Source organism: Theileria orientalis, chromosome 4 (assembly GCF_000740895.1).
Source record: "Theileria orientalis strain Shintoku DNA, chromosome 4, complete genome".
Taxonomy (NCBI): Eukaryota; Apicomplexa; class Aconoidasida; order Piroplasmida; family Theileriidae; genus Theileria; species Theileria orientalis.
Window position 1 is genome coordinate 493,460 of NC_025263.1, and position 18,612 is coordinate 512,071.

At 39.7% G+C, this 18,612-nt stretch overlaps 10 protein-coding genes across 10 annotated transcripts; 8 read left to right on the plus strand and 2 right to left on the minus strand.

The window, feature by feature from the left end:
- Nucleotides 1–132: 132 nt before the first annotated feature.
- On the plus strand, nucleotides 133–2,171 carry TOT_040000232 (Pbj2; the record flags this gene model as incomplete). Its single annotated transcript, XM_009693858.1, has 7 exons — nucleotides 133–556; nucleotides 680–1,089; nucleotides 1,123–1,306; nucleotides 1,413–1,483; nucleotides 1,518–1,727; nucleotides 1,914–2,012; nucleotides 2,043–2,171. The coding sequence occupies 7 exons, from the start codon at nucleotides 133–135 to the stop codon at nucleotides 2,169–2,171; spliced, it is 1,527 nt and encodes a 508-aa protein (XP_009692153.1).
- A 56-nt stretch (nucleotides 2,172–2,227) lies between these two features.
- TOT_040000233 (uncharacterized protein) lies at nucleotides 2,228–3,676 on the plus strand (the record flags this gene model as incomplete). Its single annotated transcript, XM_009693859.1, has 7 exons — nucleotides 2,228–2,330; nucleotides 2,363–2,451; nucleotides 2,534–2,778; nucleotides 2,813–3,071; nucleotides 3,108–3,153; nucleotides 3,207–3,493; nucleotides 3,536–3,676. 7 exons carry the CDS (start codon nucleotides 2,228–2,230, stop codon nucleotides 3,674–3,676), a joined length of 1,170 nt encoding a protein of 389 aa, XP_009692154.1.
- Nucleotides 3,677–3,959: 283 nt separating this feature from the next.
- On the minus strand, nucleotides 3,960–6,154 carry TOT_040000234 (conserved hypothetical protein; the record flags this gene model as incomplete). The annotated part of the gene is given in 12 exon segments (XM_009693860.1): nucleotides 3,960–4,080; nucleotides 4,111–4,356; nucleotides 4,405–4,484; nucleotides 4,614–4,664; nucleotides 4,729–5,004; nucleotides 5,060–5,115; nucleotides 5,150–5,247; nucleotides 5,332–5,483; nucleotides 5,488–5,605; nucleotides 5,636–5,730; nucleotides 5,761–5,798; nucleotides 5,953–6,154. Coding segments are annotated over 12 exon segments (1,533 nt in total).
- Nucleotides 6,155–6,506: 352 nt separating this feature from the next.
- Nucleotides 6,507–6,815, plus strand: TOT_040000235 (conserved hypothetical protein; the record flags this gene model as incomplete). The annotated part of the gene is made up of 1 exon (XM_009693861.1): nucleotides 6,507–6,815. The coding sequence occupies one exon, from the start codon at nucleotides 6,507–6,509 to the stop codon at nucleotides 6,813–6,815; it is 309 nt and encodes a 102-aa protein (XP_009692156.1).
- Nucleotides 6,816–7,424: 609 nt separating this feature from the next.
- Nucleotides 7,425–9,636, plus strand: TOT_040000236 (heat-shock protein HSP70; the record flags this gene model as incomplete). Its single annotated transcript, XM_009693862.1, has 3 exons — nucleotides 7,425–7,524; nucleotides 7,563–7,712; nucleotides 7,925–9,636. The coding sequence occupies 3 exons, from the start codon at nucleotides 7,425–7,427 to the stop codon at nucleotides 9,634–9,636; spliced, it is 1,962 nt and encodes a 653-aa protein (XP_009692157.1).
- Nucleotides 9,637–10,041: 405 nt separating this feature from the next.
- On the plus strand, nucleotides 10,042–11,307 carry TOT_040000929 (uncharacterized protein; the record flags this gene model as incomplete). Its single annotated transcript, XM_009693863.1, has 1 exon — nucleotides 10,042–11,307. The coding sequence occupies one exon, from the start codon at nucleotides 10,042–10,044 to the stop codon at nucleotides 11,305–11,307; it is 1,266 nt and encodes a 421-aa protein (XP_009692158.1).
- A 276-nt stretch (nucleotides 11,308–11,583) lies between these two features.
- Nucleotides 11,584–12,653, plus strand: TOT_040000930 (succinyl-CoA ligase [GDP-forming] alpha-chain, mitochondrial; the record flags this gene model as incomplete). Its single annotated transcript, XM_009693864.1, has 5 exons — nucleotides 11,584–11,598; nucleotides 11,645–11,782; nucleotides 11,838–12,312; nucleotides 12,345–12,476; nucleotides 12,514–12,653. 5 exons carry the CDS (start codon nucleotides 11,584–11,586, stop codon nucleotides 12,651–12,653), a joined length of 900 nt encoding a protein of 299 aa, XP_009692159.1.
- A 66-nt stretch (nucleotides 12,654–12,719) lies between these two features.
- On the plus strand, nucleotides 12,720–14,313 carry TOT_040000239 (uncharacterized protein; the record flags this gene model as incomplete). The annotated part of the gene is made up of 5 exons (XM_009693865.1): nucleotides 12,720–12,996; nucleotides 13,032–13,259; nucleotides 13,360–13,556; nucleotides 13,632–14,012; nucleotides 14,047–14,313. The coding sequence occupies 5 exons, from the start codon at nucleotides 12,720–12,722 to the stop codon at nucleotides 14,311–14,313; spliced, it is 1,350 nt and encodes a 449-aa protein (XP_009692160.1).
- Nucleotides 14,314–15,079: 766 nt separating this feature from the next.
- Nucleotides 15,080–16,050, plus strand: TOT_040000931 (conserved hypothetical protein; the record flags this gene model as incomplete). The annotated part of the gene is made up of 3 exons (XM_009693866.1): nucleotides 15,080–15,122; nucleotides 15,153–15,280; nucleotides 15,472–16,050. The coding sequence occupies 3 exons, from the start codon at nucleotides 15,080–15,082 to the stop codon at nucleotides 16,048–16,050; spliced, it is 750 nt and encodes a 249-aa protein (XP_009692161.1).
- Nucleotides 16,051–16,315: 265 nt separating this feature from the next.
- On the minus strand, nucleotides 16,316–18,357 carry TOT_040000241 (RuvB-like DNA repair helicase; the record flags this gene model as incomplete). The annotated part of the gene is made up of 6 exons (XM_009693867.1): nucleotides 16,316–16,681; nucleotides 16,881–17,129; nucleotides 17,168–17,328; nucleotides 17,517–17,657; nucleotides 17,726–17,989; nucleotides 18,054–18,357. 6 exons carry the CDS (start codon nucleotides 18,355–18,357, stop codon nucleotides 16,316–16,318), a joined length of 1,485 nt encoding a protein of 494 aa, XP_009692162.1.
- Between the last annotated feature and the right edge of the window lie 255 nt (nucleotides 18,358–18,612).

The following is an 18,612-nucleotide window of genomic DNA, read 5'->3' on the forward strand; positions in this document are numbered from 1 at the left end:
GTTTTGATCCAATATCGCAAATAAATGTCATTAGTGTAACATATATTTTAGTTTACAGTGTTATTGTGTGGTTTAGGCGATGGAATCACAGCATATTTTATATTAATCTGGTTAAATGAAGCTTGTATTATAATGTATATTATTTTAAGGTTATATTTTATAATCATATACCTTGATTTCATAGTTAAAGTGTATTGCGATTATTATTCACTGCTAGGTGTTAAAAGGAATGCAACTGAGAGAGATATAGAAAAGGCCTTTAGGAAAAAGGCCAAAAAGTTACATCCGGACGTTAACCCTGGTAAAGAAGAGGAGTTTGCTAAAATTTCGAACGCTTACGAGACACTGAAGGATCCTTCCAAGAGAAAGATCTACGATCAATACGGAGAAGATGGACTTAAATCCGATGGGCCACAGGCACGCCCGTACACTCACTATTATGGAGACGGACCTCAAACATTTTTTACATTTGAAGGATTTGATTTCGATGATGTATTTTCACAATTTAGCTTTGGAGGAGGCCAGGGCAGAAATCAGGGTGATCGTGGTCCTAGGAGTAAGTTTGGATCTGTTAAACAACGGATTCCTTTTAGATAGAGTTATATTTAATTAAACAGATCTCTAATGTTGGTTATTATTAAGTAGTTTTTACGTGATTTTGGAATTGATGTTATTTTAGCCCAAGTCACATTCGAAGATACAATAGTGGAAGAAATGACACCAAAGGAGTATAATGATTCTATTAAAAATGTGCGGGTGTTGAATTTGTATTATTTTTACTCTGCAAATAACCGTACCTGTAGCAATATACACAGAGGCTTTATTGAAACCGTCACTAAGTTCAAAGGAGCAATAAAAATATATCGAATAAATTGTGAAAAATACAACAACTTTTGTCAAAAAAATACGAAATCGATCCCTCAGATTATCGCATATAAAACAAACTCTTCAAACCCGTTCGTATTTGACAAGGAAGATTACACAATGAAACTTGAGATTTGGCTAAATAAAATAATGCCATCAGAGCTGGTTGAAATAAAAGATTTAAAGCACCTGCAAACATTTATAGAAAACCAGACAATGAGTCACGTAGGTTTTAGTTATAGTCAAGTTATTGTTTAGGTCGTGTGTATAGTTAAGAAGTCGCTCTTTTTGACTATACTTAAATCATTGTCAGTGTACGTAAAGTCAAAAGTAAAGATCGGGTTTGTAAGAGCCAGCAATAGAGAGCTGGTAAATCATTTTAAACGGAACAGAACAGAAGGAGCTAAATTGTATTACTTACAAGATTTTGATACAATGGAAGGTAAGGAACTGTATACTTTATAGTGTGTGTTGATATTATTAAGAATAGATACTGTACGCATAAAAGGGATTATTTGAACACTGTCGGATTGATAATTTAATGTTAGGGAAATCAATTGAGTTGACACTCGATAATTTCTCAGACGTCCTTTTGTGGTTAAACTTGAGGCAGAACGAGGTAAGATGGTGTGATTATGTGACGACGATTTTAGTTTAAAAAGATGAATGTTGGTATATATAAAGAGTTGACAAGCAGGCTTCTGGAAGCAGGAGAATGTGGTCCGAAGGACAATCAGTTTTGTTTCATATTTATCAAATATGGAAACAGAGTTGAATACACACTACACAGAGAGTTATCGAATATTTCAAAAAGATACTCACAAGACTCAGTAAAAATAAGATACATTAATGCCACTAATCAGGTGTGTTTTCCATGAAAATAAGATTAATCGTATATAATAATGGAGATATTGAATTAATAGTTAACAATGAGTCGCATAATTAGTTAAATACAGTAAATTAGCACCCCTAAAGATAATTTAGATATTATTTTTTTCTTTATGGCTAATAGATAATTAAATAATTGATGTTGATAATCTTGTTTTTAGCATAAGTTTGTCTCTGCTTTTGGACTATCGTCAAGGTGCCCAGCATCGGAAGTTTGCTCTAAGCTCGTAGCATATAGAGGTAAAAGAGGAAAGTTCAAGGTACGGACTGCTGTTAATATTGGATTTTAGATCATGGAAATGAGTCTCACGCAGCAAAATGTACAAAAGTTCATTGATGATGTCATCACGAATCTGGTCACACTCAACAGACCACTACTACACGATTTAAAAATCATCGACTACTCTGATGAATTTTAAAATTATGATTTGTATTTTTACTCAATAATACACTGTTTTGTACATTAGTTATATAAATGGACGACGATGATGAGTACAATATCTCCGAGGAGTTTCTCAAGGAGCTCACTGAAAAGTACGCGGACATTGAGCATCCGCTTTTCATGGACGAGCTTCCCAGTATTTTGGGTTGATTAATCCTTATTTATTAGGCGATATGTCGGCTAATCCGGACCTGGAAGCTCTACACAAGCTGTTGGCAGAGGGTGAGACCAGAGATTCCATAGCTCAAAAGTATAAAGTGAGTGTATTTGAGAGATGAACACAATTTAATGTAAACATATGTAATCATTTGGCAATTGGTTTCATTATTTTACACACAGGAGGTCGGAAATGGATACGTTGCTGACGGTAAACGGTTCTACGAAGCAGCCATTTCCAGTTACACTGATGGAATTGCTGCTGAAAGTAGGGATGATGTTCTAAATTCGCAGCTGTATTCAAATAGAGCATTGGTCTATCTGAGACTGGGTATGATATCCGCTATTCATTTTCATTTAGGGGAATATGTAAAGTGTGTAAACGATTGTAGGCATAGCATTAAGTTTGACAAGTTTAACTATAAATCGTAAGCTTGTTTTGCCTTAAAATGACATGTTCAGGTATTACAGAGGCTCTATGGCGTCCTTTAACCTGTCACTCTATAAGCAGGCTCTACTTTTTTGCACAGAGTGTGTGAAGGCAATAAAATCTGATCCTAACATGAATGTATCTGGAGGTGAAAACGAAGATTGTTATAAGCTTCTGTCTCTTGTTGATGTTAATTTTTCTGCGTTTTACAAGAAGGTTTTAAATAAATACACTGAGTTTGAGTTGGAGAAGAGGAAGCGTGATCAAGCTGAACACGAGGAGAAACAAATGGTTTGACTTTTTTACTTAGGCAATATATTTGTTTAGAAAGCCTCCAAGGAGAGTGAACTTACTGAGTATTTGAAGTCCAAAGGTAGTTTTATACAAATTAGTCTTTGAATGACTGACATTCACCATTATCATTAGGGCTTACGCTGTCTGAAGATCTGTTCAAAATTCCTGAATCACAAACCGTTGTTTTCTCCCTCAAGGACGGCACTCTTCACACGTCATGTTTATTTGTGTATGTATATGATTGTTGTTATTCCGACACGTCTTTTCAATTCGTTCATTTTTACCTTAGTTATGATCAAATGGAGCTGAGTGACTACATTCTTGATTTTGACTACGCCACTTGCATTGCTGATCACCTAGAGGTCATGTTCGCCAATAAGGCTCTCTTTAATCCCTCAAATTCGCTTTGTTTTTATCAGGTAATCTCAGTTTCTATTTATACTTATCACTTAAATCCTTAGGTGTCAGAGTACGATGTCATGAAATTTGATGTAAACGAGCCCTTTGAATCCGTTGTCTTCAAATCTCACCTAGTTTTCAAGGTTCCAGTTGTACACATAGTAACTTCCACAGATTCTTTACGCCAATACACTGTAATTTGAATCGGTTTTATATACACATTGTATATACATATCTATTTATATATATTATAATTGTATAACATGAGCTCTGTATTATGAATATACGTGTGTGTATACACTATTTACATAGTATGTATTAAATGATTGTGTATATTTGCATAAATATACTTGTATTTGTATTTATATTTATATTATCGTGTATTAAATATTCCATTATAAAATTATTTTGTTCCTCAATTCTATATAAAATAGATCCCATTGAAGTATGTGTTTACAAATTTATCAAAGTGCACTAAATGAGCATTTATTCAGAATTAATAGTGTATCTTGATTTATGATTGCGTGTGTAAAAATAACTATACTCACGTTTCGACTCAGAGAGTGATGATTTGTTATTGTTACTGCCGTTTACGTAGTGGACTTCCCTATATGTTCTTATTTTAATTAACTTTTACCTGTAGTTGCTGTATTTTGTGTTAACCCAGGTTGTTTTCGTTTTAACGTGTGCGTTGAGCAGCTGATCTCTTGAGTTGTTTATCATACTGTGTAGATCATATATTATTGACAGCTGCTCTATTGCTTCCCCGTTTAAATTTTCAAATCCAACACTGCAAATTTCCTTTAATATAATTTTGTCAACACACCTGTTTATGCTTTTTGACAGCCTATTCAGTCCAAAAAACTTCGTATTCGTTAAAACCCTAGGCATGATTTTATTACCTTTTTATACGATTTATTCATCAACTTACGGCAGTTTCGATAACTTTTCCTCTAGTGTCAACAAATTTACTTTTAGTTTATTCATATATTCATATATTGAATTTAGCACCTATATCAATATTCCTTATTATAAATCACTATGAAAATAAATACGTATGGTTATCTCAAGTGTGACTAATATGATTTAAAACGCTGTATAATACAATTCAAAATCACTAATATTTGATCAATGACATACGATAAGTGGTTCATTTGTGTCCAGTAGCAGTATCAATATCGACGCTCCCGTCTACAGTAGACATTAGGCGTTAAACATTAGCCAGCGTATTATATATGCCTTATTTATTCCTTACTGCCAATATTGTGAGTGTGTACTTCCTGCCATTTACGTATATCTGCGGACTGTACAGCTGTTCTTCCTGGGAGTCGAGTATTGAAAGCTCGTTGCTTTCAGGCCACTTGACTGTCAGCGACTTCTCCCTGCTCACTTCTCCGTGGTACCTCACGATGTATGAATATATCAGGAAAATCTCCTCTGTTTCCAGTGTCGAGTGTATGACTTGGTGGTTATATATCAGCATAGACTTTAATATTGGTTCAAACTTATGGTACAAATCATCGATCATCAACTAAAATTCTAATTTCAACCTCGTCTCTCATTTATCTACTTTATATAATCCATACCTGTATATCTAGTGTCAATGGCACGTTTGTGTGCAACTTTCTAAATGCTTTAACGTCTACACATCACTAATTTTTTTATTCTTTTCTAACCTTTCAATAAATGCAATGTACTTTTTGTCGAGTTGTTCATAAATGAGACAAGAAATGAGTCGAGTTGGTTTTGTAAACTTTTTAGTGTCATTTCATCACTAAATCAACTATATAGATCAGATTTTAAAAAGGTTTAGCGGTAATGACCATAGTAATATTATGTCCTGCTATATATTCCTTACTTTCTTATTTTTTCTAATTGTTCCTCCAACTTTCCATAAAACATTTCAAATATTTTTATTGCATTGTTCAATATTGTTTTAAGCATATTGTTTCTCCAGTGGTAACTGTATTCATCCTTTTCTTCCACTGATCCTTGGTTATTGTGAAACACCTACCGATTTTATTTCTACTTCTGGCCTTACCGTCGCCAAATATACTGATTCAAACCATGGCACTACTGTCGTTGTGTATAATTTTGACCGTATAAATTCAAGTTTCTCTTCTGTGTAGTTTCTAAAAGTACTTGTTTTGCTGTTTATTTACTTAGAAAGTGCGATTAATCCTTCAATGAGTCCAAAATGCGATAATTTATCATCAATGTTACGATCCTCAGGGTAATAGTACAACAATTTACTCATCTATTTTTCTTCATCATGTTATTAAAATACCTGTACTTCCTTATCTGAAGGATTGTCCAGATCTGACACTCTGTTTAAATCAAATATAAATATTGCGTTTATTCTACTATGTTTTTCGGCCATATTTGTTCAATATGTTTTACACATCAGAATTTTCTATTGGTTTATTTAAAGAATCCTATGTTAAAGGCTCTACATATGCCTAATTTAAATTATGATTACTGTTTTGGACGAACGTACCTAGTGATAGTGATGATGACCCAAATACTGCACAAAACATTCTGTGGAATGATTTAGGCTTTGCTCTACTTGCACACAAAAATGAATATGCTGATAAACCGGTAAGGAATATTGTACCGGTAACTCTACATAGTGTACACTCTCCTGGGTTATTATTATCCAATGATATTTCTTTAACTTCCATTAATAAATCAATTTTTTCTGTTTACATATTTCCATGAATATATTTATAAATCATAGCATTAATCATTTATAGTGGTTATAGTCAATGTTGTGGTAAAATACAGAAATAATTTTAAATTTTATCTACTAGTATTACTTTAATAATATGAAATAGTAATAAGAATAGAATTTTCGAACATGTGTATTTCTAACATTAAAGTTGATATCAATATTTACTAGTTCCTCTTCATTTGAAAACAATATTCATATTAACAATAGAATCACTTCAATATTATACAATATAACTTTAACACAATAAACCAAGCATTGATTTTTAATATTTTGAGACAATAACATAACTCTTATAATTGAATATGATGGAAAACCATAAAATAGTACTATCAAAGGAGTTCATACAAGATTATTCAAAGGATAACGATAACAGTTATGAAAAGGGCACACATGAAGAACCTGATGAAGTAAGCGTGACTCAACTTACCGTGGACCCAGAAAAGTTGTCTTCGTGCTCAAAATCACAGGAAGATCTGTCGGATTGCATAAAGAACTATTACAAGATGTTTTTGGACGAAGATCCAGTAAACGATGAAAAGGAAAGACCAGTAGAGCTTTTAAAATGTGGAAAGTTTTTCAATGATTACGAATCTTGCTTAAAAAAGATGTAGGTTCGCGAGTACACGACATATAAACACATAGTGATTCCATTTTGATTTTAGAACGTTTAATCATATGTGTTACTTTAAAAAATTAAATTTATTAAATATATGCGTTGTCATTCGTGCTAGACATTGAGTATGCCTGTTTGTGGAAAATTATGGAAAAGTTTATATAGTACACGGCTAAATACACTTTAGATATAGCATAGAAACAAATAAAGCCATAATACATAACGGGACATGGTAGTTATCGGCAATTTAAAACTATCTATTAAATGTGTACACGCTTTCATAACGTAAAGAAGAACGCTTACTCGCTGATTTTTCATTGATGGGGATGTAGTGAACAACAGTGTCACACAAATGTCCACAATAAACTTTATATTTAAAATTATTTTGTAGCGTCGTATTAAATTCAATTCTTCCGTCTTTGGATTTTATACGATTAAAAGATATCGCGCATCAACATCTCAGATATGTGTATATTTGTATTATAATAGATCTAGTCCACTTTTGAGATTTAATAATACAGAGAATATACCCATAAGTTTTTTCCCCTAGAATATAAATTTACTTTTTATTCTATATCACACAAAATTTTATATATTGTATACTAAAATGATTATTCGTTTTAAGATGAGGCTGAAAATTATATTATTGGCCATTTCCTTATTATGCATTAGAAATGCTTCTAGTGACGCAAAATCCTCTGGCAGAAGTAAGTCTCCCTTTGAAAGATATTTATCGTTATTTTAGTTGAAGGTCCAATCATCGGTATCGACTTGGGTACAACGTTTAGTTGCGTGGGTGTTTATAAGAATGGTCGTGTAGAGATCATCGCAGATGAGAACGGAGACAGAATTACTCCTTCATACGTTTCCTTTGTAGATGGCCACCATAAAATCGGTAAGTTAGTAGCTCAGATTCATGGAATCTGCTAGACCTATCAGACGTTTATAGCCATTTACAATTAATATTTAAAATCAATCAATAACAACGTAAAAATACATTGACGGTGTCAGTGGGAATGAGTTTATTGATATTATGTATTCGTTCCTGACAAGATACTGTGACCTGCGCATAGATATTCACACAAACAAGTTAACTGATGGTTTTAGGTATGGCCGCCAAAAATGAGGCAACAGTACACGCTGAAAAAACAGTGTTTGACGTGAAGCGTCTCATCGGACGTGAGTATCACGACCCCGACGTGCAAAACGATATGAAAAACCTACCATACACGATCATCAACAAGAACAACAGACCTTACGTGCGAGTCAAAGACACAAACGTGAAGGAGTACGCACCTGAGGAGATCAGCGCAATGGTGTTGACCAGGATGAAGTCGCTGGCAGAAGCGTACCTGGGAAAGGAAGTTAAAAAGGCAATCATCACAGTGCCAGCGTACTTCAACGACTCGCAGCGCCAGTCGACGAAGGACGCAGGAACAATAGCAGGATTGGAAGTCATCAGGATCATCAACGAGCCTACGGCAGCAGCAATAGCGTACGGAATAGACAAGACGCAGGAGGAAAGCAACATCCTGGTGTATGACCTGGGAGGAGGCACGTTTGACGTGTCACTCTTGAGTCTGGACAGCGGAGTCTTCGAAGTCATCGCGACGGGAGGAGACACGCACCTGGGAGGAGAGGACTTTGACAGGAGAGTCATGGACCACTTCATCAAAATCTTCAAAACGAAGACTGGGCTTAACGTCAGAGATGACAAGAGAGCACTGCAGAAGCTGAGGAAGGAAGTGGAAGCAGCGAAGAGGCAGCTCTCGACGAAGACGGAAGTGACAGTCGAGATCGAGGACCTGCTGGAAGGAAAGGACTTTAGCGAAAGCCTGACGCGCGCAAAGTTCGAGGCACTGAACGAGGACCTGTTCGAGAAGACGATGGACACAGTCAAGTCGGTCCTCAAGGAGGCGAGGATGACGAAGAGCGACATTAACCAGATCGTGCTCGTGGGAGGCTCGACGAGGATCCCCAAGGTCAGAGAAATGATCAGAGAGTACTTCAACAAGGACCCTGACGTCAGCATTAACGCAGACGAGGCCGTGGCCTACGGAGCAGCAATGCAGGGAGGCATCCTGACGGGAGAGTCGTCACAAGACCTGCTGCTGCTGGACGTGTGCCCGCTCTCGCTCGGCATAGAGACGGTGGGAGGAGTGATGAGCAAGATCATAGAAAGAAACACCATGATCCCGGCAAACAAGTCGCAGATCTTCAGCACATACTCGGACAACCAGACAGTGGTGACGATCAACGTGTTCCAGGGAGAACGCCCCTTGACAAAGGACAACGTGCCACTGGGAAAGTTCGACCTCACAGGCATACCGCCAGCACCCAAGGGAGTGCCGCAAATCGAAGTCACATTCAACATCGACACCAACGGAATCCTCTCAGTCACCGCGCAGGAAAAGGGAAGCGGCAACACCAAAAACCTCGTGATTGAGCCGAAGAGCGGAAGACTGAGCCAGGAGGAGATAGAACGCATGGTGAGGGACGCGGAGGAGAACGCGGAGAAGGACAAGAAGGTGGCCGACAAGATCATGTCTAAGCAGTCGCTGGAGAACTACATCGACAGCATGCGCCGCACGCTCAAGGAGGACACGGTCGCCTCAAAGCTCTCGAAGAGCGAGGTCAGCAAGCTGAAGGAGGAGCTGGACGACGCGAGCAACTGGCTGGGCTCGCACCAGGACGAGGAGGCCGAGGAGTACAAGGAGAGGCTCACGCAGCTGGAGAACGTCTGCAGCCCAGTCGTGTCGAAGCTGTACTCGCAGCAGCAGGAGCAGGAGCCTGAGGACTCCTACTCGGACGAGTTGTAGCCCCGCCGAAGGCGTGGATTGCAATCAGGGGTGGCCGCCGTGAACGGGCCAGATTCGAGGCACTCGAACGGATTGAGTGTTTGTTTTACTGTAAATTTTGTAAAAATGCGCTGTAACTACTCGGATAATCTCATAACGTATAGATGTAAGTGTTTGAGGTCTAGATATTCGGAGGATATGAGTGTTTGCGTGTATGTGTCGGGGTGTGAGCGCGTATATGGGCTGCAAACGAAATCTATTAATATTTGTTCCTATGTACAAAATTAATAGTTAAAATGGTGCTGGGAGTCTAAGGATAGGGATCACGGAATATACTAGGCCCGAGCTGTGGGGAGAGAGGTAAGATTCCTCCTAGATTCTATAATTATTTGGACCGCTCACATGGTGAAAATATATTAAAGTTGTATGATAATTTTTAACAGCCTTGGCATTTATTTAATTTGCATTTTCGCCATCGATTCACCGGTTTGTAACTGCACTTACCCTCAAAATCAGAAAGCGTATCATCAACAAGGTTACATACAAGGATCTCATGTAAGAGGCAATAGAGCACAGTACAATGCAAACGCTGCTGTAAACTATCAGAGACAAGTCAGTCAACCCGTATCATATCAGCAACAGTATTACCAACAAGATATGGTTCAACAGCAATATGATACCAACGGCCAAGTTCTAGGCTCAGATTTGTTAATTCCAAAATACTATGCTTACGTAAACCAGGAGTTGGGCCAGGGCCACTGGGACTACGAGAATATATCACTCAAGTGGAGCATTCCCGACCCCTACGAAATTATTAAAAAGATCGGTAGAGGAAAGTTCAGCGAGGTCTTTAAAGGCATAGATACCAGAGATAACAAGGACTGCGTGATAAAAATCCTCAAGCCCGTGAAGAAGAAGAAGATCAAGAGGGAGATTAAGATTCTGCAGATTCTCAAGGGAGGCCCGAACATTATTGCTCTTCTAGATATTGTTAAGGACCCCCAGAGTCGCATCCCCTCGCTCGTCTTCGAGCTTGTGAAGAACAAGGATTATAAAGTTTTATACCCAGAGTTCACCGTTTACGACATTAAGTACTATATTTTCCAGCTCCTCCGCGCGATCAACTACTGTCACAGCAGGGGCATTATGCACAGGGACGTGAAGCCGCACAACGTGATGATAGACCACGACGCCAGGTCCCTGAAGCTGATTGACTGGGGTTTGGCTGAGTTTTATCACCCGGGTCAGGAGTACAGTGTCAGGGTGGCCACGCGGTACTACAAGAGCCCCGAGCTGCTCGTGGACAACAAGTACTACGACTACAGCCTCGACATCTGGAGCATCGGGTGTATGTTGGCAGGATTGATTTTTAAAAGGGAACCCTTCTTCTACGGTCACGACAACTACGATCAGCTCGTTAAAATCGCAAAAGTATTGGGGACCGACGATCTTTTCGCTTACTCCCAAAAGTTTGGCATTGAGATTCCTGCTGCATACAATGAGATTCTCGGCGTCCACCCTCGGAAGTCCTGGAAGAGTTTCATAACTCAGGAAAATCAGCATCTTGTCTCTGACCAGGCATTGGATTTGTTGGACAAAATGTTTCTGTATGACCATATCGAGAGAATCACAGCCTTCGATGCTATGAAACACCCCTATTTCGATGACGTTAGGCCTAAGAGAGTAAGATAATCTGTTCTGTATATTCATTACGTGTTAGGAATACACATGTGGTGGAAGAAGTTGAGTTGGTCGTAAAGTATTTAATTATATCTATTCTGGATAAATTTTATATTTTTGAGTTGATATGATCATAAATTCTCTTAAATTTGCAACCAATTCTAAGGTATGTTGATTGTAGGCTCATTTTAATCTCAGGGCTGGACTAAATTCAGCAATAGATTTAGAAGGGGATTCTCGACCAGTAAAGTGTACATAGATAAAGATACGAAGGTTATTTGCCAGGGGTTGACTGGAAAGCAGGTGTGTTTCGAGCTAATTTTATGTTTTTATCAAAAAATTTCTATAGGGAACATTCCACACCAGCGAGTGCCTAAAATACCACGGGACCAAGTTCGTGGGAGGAGTAAACCCGAAGAAGGGAGGAACTAACTGGAAATCATTGGATGAAAAATACACTCTGCCAATATTTGCTTCAGTGGCCGAGGTGGGCAGATACATACACACAATGCATATAATGGCATACTAATGTGGCTCTTTAGGCGAAGAAAGAGACTGGCGCCGATGCTTCAGTGATTTATGTTCCTCCACCAGGAGCTGCAGATGCCATAGTAGAGGCAATAGAGGCTGAAGTACCACTGGTCATATGCATAACGGAAGGCATACCGCAGCACGACATGGTTAAGGTTAAAACGTTGCTGAAGGACCCTTATTGCAAAACTACTCTAATTGGACCGAATTGTCCAGGAATTATTAAGCCTGAGGAGTGTAAGATAGGAATCATGCCAGGTCACATACACAAGAAGGGTTCAATAGGTACGAATGAGATTTTGCGGTTTTTAAACGCACTTATAGGTATAATTAGCAGGAGCGGAACTCTGACTTATGAAGCAGTCTCTCAGACCACGACCGTTGGACTCGGTCAGTCAGTATGCATAGGGATTGGGGGCGACCCCTTTGGAGGAATCACTTTCACTGACGGAGTTAAAAAATTCGTAGAACACCCCGAGACTAAGGGTATGTAGAAGTGTGTATTGTAAACATTGCAGGAATCCTGATAATTGGAGAGATTGGGGGCTCTGCAGAAGAGGATGTAGCAGACTGGTTAAAGGATAACCCAACGGATAAACCAGTGGTTGCAATCATTGCAGGAATATCAGCTCCACCTGGAAAAAGAATGGGTGAGTTTAAATATTAGTTAATTTGTATTTTGCGCAGGTCATGCTGGAGCGATCATTAGTGGCAACAAGGGAACTGCACATGGCAAAATTAAGGCCTTAAAGGATGCAGGCGTTATTGTTCCTGAAAACCCAGCCAAAATGGGACTGGCGATGCTGGAGGCTTTAAAGAAAAAATAATCTTTTGATCAGCCCGTGGGGGACAATTATACACATTTATGCGTTTATTCATTATATGTATTAAAAATGAAGAAGACAGTCAAATATGAAGATCAACTTGACTATATCCAAAAGAGTAATGAAGTTAAGAACCTCTTTGTTATCAAGAAGGGCTTTGTGCCTAATATGAACGTGGAAGGTCACCTATTTGCAAATGAAAATTTATCAAAGCTCCTATTTGATGAACTTAGGCAGTTTACAGATGAACCGGGGTCTTTTCTTCCAGCTTTAAAGCAGTTAGCAAATGTTGCCGCACTGCCTGGTATAGTTAAGAGCAGTATAGCTCTTCCAGATGCACATTCTGGTACAGTTTAAAGTAAACACATAAATTTAATGCAGGTTACGGCTTTTCTATCGGAAACGTTGCAGCTTTTGATATGGATAACTGCAATTCGGTGGTATCTCCAGGGGGAGTTGGCTTCGATATTAACTGTGGAGTCCGGCTACTGCGAACAGGTTTACTATATAAGGATATTGAGCCTATAAAGGAGCAGCTGGTTCAAAAACTGTTTGATTTGATCCCAGTGGGTGTTGGATGCCAAGGTCAAATACCATGTGATAGTAACGGTGTGTATTGTTATTCACACAGATATTGCGTATAAATAGAATAAGAAGTGTCCACTTATATGTTAGCATTGAATAGGGGGGTTGTATAATTGTATTATAGACTTGGACGATATACTGGAATACGGGATGGACTGGTCAGTATCGTCCGGGTACTCGTGGGCCGAAGACAAGGAGCACTGTGAAGAATTCGGCAGGATGGTTCAGGCAGATCCCACAGTTGTGTCATTCAGGGCTAAAAAGAGAGGGCTGTCGCAAATAGGAACACTTGGCGCTGGAAACCACTACGCGGAGGTCCAGGTACTGTTATACTGGCTACAATATCAATGATTGTCTTTGTGATCGCTATTATGCTTAAAATAATACATTATCCAGGTCGTCGAGGAGATATACGATGAATACAGTGCCAAGGTCATGGGAATCGATAGGATCGGCCAAGTGTGTGTGATGATGCACACTGGGTCCAGAGGGCTGGGCCACCAAGTTGCTTCAGATGCACTGGTGGATATGGAGAACAGCCTAAACAAGTCTAAGATAAAGGTAAACGATAAGCAGTTGGCATGCGCAAGAATCCACTCCGAGGAGGGGAGGAAATACATCAAAGCGATGGCGGCGGCTGCCAACTACGCCTGGGTCAACAGGAGTGTGATGACGCACCTGGCCAGGAAGTCCTTCGAGGAGGTGCTTAGGGAATCGGCCGACGACCTGGATATGCACGTAGTTTACGACGTTTCGCACAACATTGCTAAGATCGAGGTACGCCTTAGTTTGCTTTAACTGCCAACCGCAGGACCACATGATCGACGGGAAGCTGAAGAGGCTCCTCCTCCACAGGAAGGGGTCGACGAGGGCCTTTCCGCCCTACCACCCGCTTATATCGGCGGATTTCCAGCACATTGGGCAGCCGGTGCTCGTTGGTGGCACCATGGGCACCTGCTCGTACGTGTTGACAGGGACTCAGCTGGCCATGGACCTAACGCTAGGGTCCACCTGCCACGGATCAGGTAAGTCAATCGGTAGCAGATGTGCTTTTAAAATTACCACTAACGGTCCATAGACTATACGACCGAATAGTTATTTATGCCCTTGGCCTTGTTTAAATTTATTCCGATCATGATATCGCCCTTAGGGAGGACTTTGAGCAGGAACAAGAGCAGAAGGACTCTGGATTATCAAGATGTGTTAAACAATTTGAAGGAAAAGGGAATTTCGGTAAGTTCAGAGCTTTTTTATAGAATGTTTTCTGCTTTTCGCGCCTAACACCCATGAATCTAATTCCTTTTTTAGATTAGAGTTGCGTCTCCCAAGCTTGTCACTGAAGAGGCTCCCGAGTCCTATAAGGATGTGTCTGAAGTTGTCCAGGTAACTTTGCAGCAAACAGTGATAAAAACTAGTTCAGACCTGCCACGACTGTGGAATCTCAAAGAAGTGTGTTAAATTGCGGCCCGTTGCCGTGATCAAGGGATGATCCGATAAATAACACGGATCTACAAATGTTATTGAAGAGCGCAGAAATATTTAAATATCGTTTCATGGTGCTGATGTGTGTATTTAGTTTCTGTGCCTACTCATTATTCGTTCATTCTCGTTCATCGCCCCCATTACACCGGGTAAGGGTAGTGGAATGGCTGTTTACTTCAGAACACTTTCACGTTTGATGAATAGAATCGAGGAATCTGATTTTGTAGTAAAGTTTTTACATAGTTGACCAGTTTGTTTAATTATTCCAGTTCATTCTACGGGGAATTAGTGCGATACAGAGATATGTGATTTTTTATAGTATTGTAATATAAGAGGGTCTGTACAATAAGTTTATATTTAAAATGGTAGTGAAGGTTAATTGGACCAAAACAGTAATCGCATCTGGTAGGTTGGCCCTTGCTTATTAGTTTTTAGGTCTTTTTGCGGCCACCGCAGTTTTTCTATATTATCTTTTCAAGAATGACGAGGAGGAGCCTGAAGAGTTCGATTCCTATAAGCAGAGTCATACTCCGCCAGCTTTATCGACGAGCAGAGCAGAGAAGGTATGTCATAGCCAGTTTTAGTGACACATTACAGCAGCTATGTGTTTTTGTACCTTTTTTATCAGTGCCCACAAAAGGGATTTTATAGTTATACATAAATTGCTAAGTGATTAAAAATAAAATACTAATTGGTCTTTGGACGCATATTTAGGTAGTAGTGTGTATTAGCGTTATCTTTCAAAATGTTTTAGATATCCAAGAAGGAGTGTATTGAGCTGCTTAAGAAAATAGCGGACAGTCAGGAGGACACAAAGACGTTGATGTCCACAGTCGTGGACGAGCTGCTTTCGAAGAAGCTGAAGTCGAGCCTGATCGACGTGTACCAGAGGTGCTGCTCCGCGATCCCGCCGGACCCACTCGAGAGCGAGGGGCTCACGCTGTTCGACCTGGACCACGTGGTCGACAGGTACCAGAACGACCCTACGATCAGGGACTCCATCGTTAAAATCATGACCATTGTCCCGCCCGATGACGGCGACCCGGTCTTGTCGATAGACGAGATCATTAGGATCCACGAGTTTATGTTGAGTGAGCTCGAGGGCATTGTCGCCTCGTACAAGAGTCTTCCGAACCGGGAGTCGCTGGAGAAGAAGGTGCTCACTCTCGCCGTTCAGACGCTCATCTCCTCCAGGGTTCAGCAGAAGTTCGGCTACAAGTACACTCTCGTTGACAAGTCCGTCATTAAGAACCACAGTGAGCTCAGCATGAACACGAGGTTTGCCAGGCTCAATATGCAGATGCAGAGCGAAATGTCTGAGATGACCGGGTAAGTGTTAAACAGGATGGCTGTGCCTCCGTGGCTGAGCGCACGGCTGCGCTTTTGGCCGGTCGCATTTCCTTTCAACGCCACTGAATCTCAACACCCACTCACTAATATTCCCTTCAGGTTATACAACTGATGATGACATAATTTACTGATATTGTTTGTACACGTGTTTTGTACCATTTACCGCTGTTATTTATACACACACTTGGTATCATTTACTTCTGTTATTGTTTGTACACGTGTTTTGTACCATTTAGTAAATTAGTCTTTTATGAAATAAACAGGTCAGAGTGCTGTACGATTCTCTGAGCCGACGTCTTCGAGTCCATAAACAGTGAGTCCGCCTCGTCTATGTGTTTGGACTCCACCGTGGGCTTTTCCTCCAGTTTCCTCAGGACGTTGGACGGCGACAGCAGCTGAATGCAGTACCTCAAACTTGTGTTGATGCCCACCTCGCCCAGCCTCTTTAGTCCATCGTCACTGATGGGCACGTTCTCAACATTGCTTCGTATCTTTAGTATTTGTATCACCTGGTGAATTGTGTACGGAATCGTCTTAATTATTAGTAGGCGGTCCAGTAGATCAGCCGGTACGCCATGTGCCTCTATGAAGTCGCTCCCACGGACGCTACTCACCTAAATTGTTTTTAATCAGTTCTTTAATCAGGTAATTAAATAAGTGGTTGATCAGATAATTATATAAATCGTTAGTCATTTGATCAGTTGTTTGATCAGTTCATTAATCAGTTCATTAATCAGTCGTTTAATCAAATAATTAAATAAGTGGTTAATCGGCGATCTTATAGCTACAGTCTATTATTGGTTTAAATCCTACCCCTCTGTTGGTTGACAATATTATGATTGGCGACAGTGGCGACTCCATTACCTTCGTCAGGTACGTAAAGCACTCTATGTCGAACATGTGCACCTCATCAATGTAGACCACTCCCGGCAGTACTTCTGCTATTCCCATGTCGATGTACTTGTTCACTGCCTTGTTCACTTCTAGACGCAACTTATCGGTGATCTCTGTTCTCCGGGGCCTCAGATACTGATTAATCATGCTCATGACGTCGTTCCCGCCCTAAGTGTGAATATTATCATGTAAGATTCTGGCATTACCGTTGGATTTGAGTTCGCCAGATCTAAATCGTTCAGCGACACTTCCTGCACGACTTTCTTCTGCTTAAAGACATCTCCCTTGGGGAGCGGCACGTATTCCTCTATCTCCAAATCAAACTCTGTTGCGTATGCGTCACATCTACCGCATCTCTTAACTTGGCCTAAATAGGGTTATTTGTTGTTATGATAACTGCTTTGTATTCGCACGTGAGCTGATAAACGTATACATATTTAATACGTATATGATTACATATATAGGTGCACATATAAATACAAACTTGTATACACACTTATATACTCATGTCAACTATCCATACATGTATATATACACGTGTGTATTTGAACAAACCTGATACTGCTTCGATAAATATAACATCACCCACTGACACCTTTTCCTTTATCAGTTGATCGTGTATTTGCGGCGCCAATCTCAACGTTTTAGAGCCCTTTACTGTTTTCAAGGTTATCAACACACCGTTGATACATTTTGCTAAAACAAGCATTAGTTTATGATTTCATTTGTTCTGTTAGGTATAGTAGCGTTGTTTAATGACGTACAGAATCCTCCCGTCGGATTATCTACTTCTTCTGCAGTCAGTTCCGTCACCTCTCCCTCGTATATCTGCTTCTCGTCCTTTATTACTATGTGTATTGATTTTCTGAAGGCCTCGTTCAGAATCTCAGTCTTTTTAACTTCGCTACTAAACACCTCTGTGCTCGATAGTATTGTAAATGGCGCACTGGTACTCAACTCTCTTGCGATTCCCATGGCTAGGGCCGTCTTACCGCTTCCGCTGGGACCTGCCAGAAGCAACGCTTTACCTACAATTCAGTCAGTTGAATTATATCTGGTTGTTAAATAGGTGTGAATTATGTGCTTAATTACCTGCCATCTTCTTCGATTTTATCATATCTACTGCAATCAAAGCCGCCTCCCTAGCCTTGAACTGGCCAATTAAGCCACAGGAAGGATCAAAACAGTTTTCATAATTCGTTAATAACTTTGGATCATCCTTTCCATCATAATTTAGCTTCGATGTGTCCAGAGAAAATACGGAAGGATGTACACCCAGACCCTTAATGTGACTGTGGACCGAGATTCTCTCCTTACCGGAGCCTGAAGATTTGTTGCCCTTCTTTTTAACATTCGATTCTTTGAAATGATTCGTGGACCCGTTTAGAAGAGCCATTTTAAAAATCAATAAACAAAGATTTGTAATCAATTGTGTCAATTTATGGTGATGATGTATAGTAAGTATAAACGGATGGAAATTAAAAATGAACACACAATGTAATATAGTTCTTTTGTAAATATAGTTATTATACTGGTCTTAATCGTATAGTTTTGTAAACTTGCGTGTTTGTATGTTAGATACTCCAATAAATACTTTGTAACATAATGTGTTTGCTTAAAATACTTAATTTGTATATTAATACATTTTTTC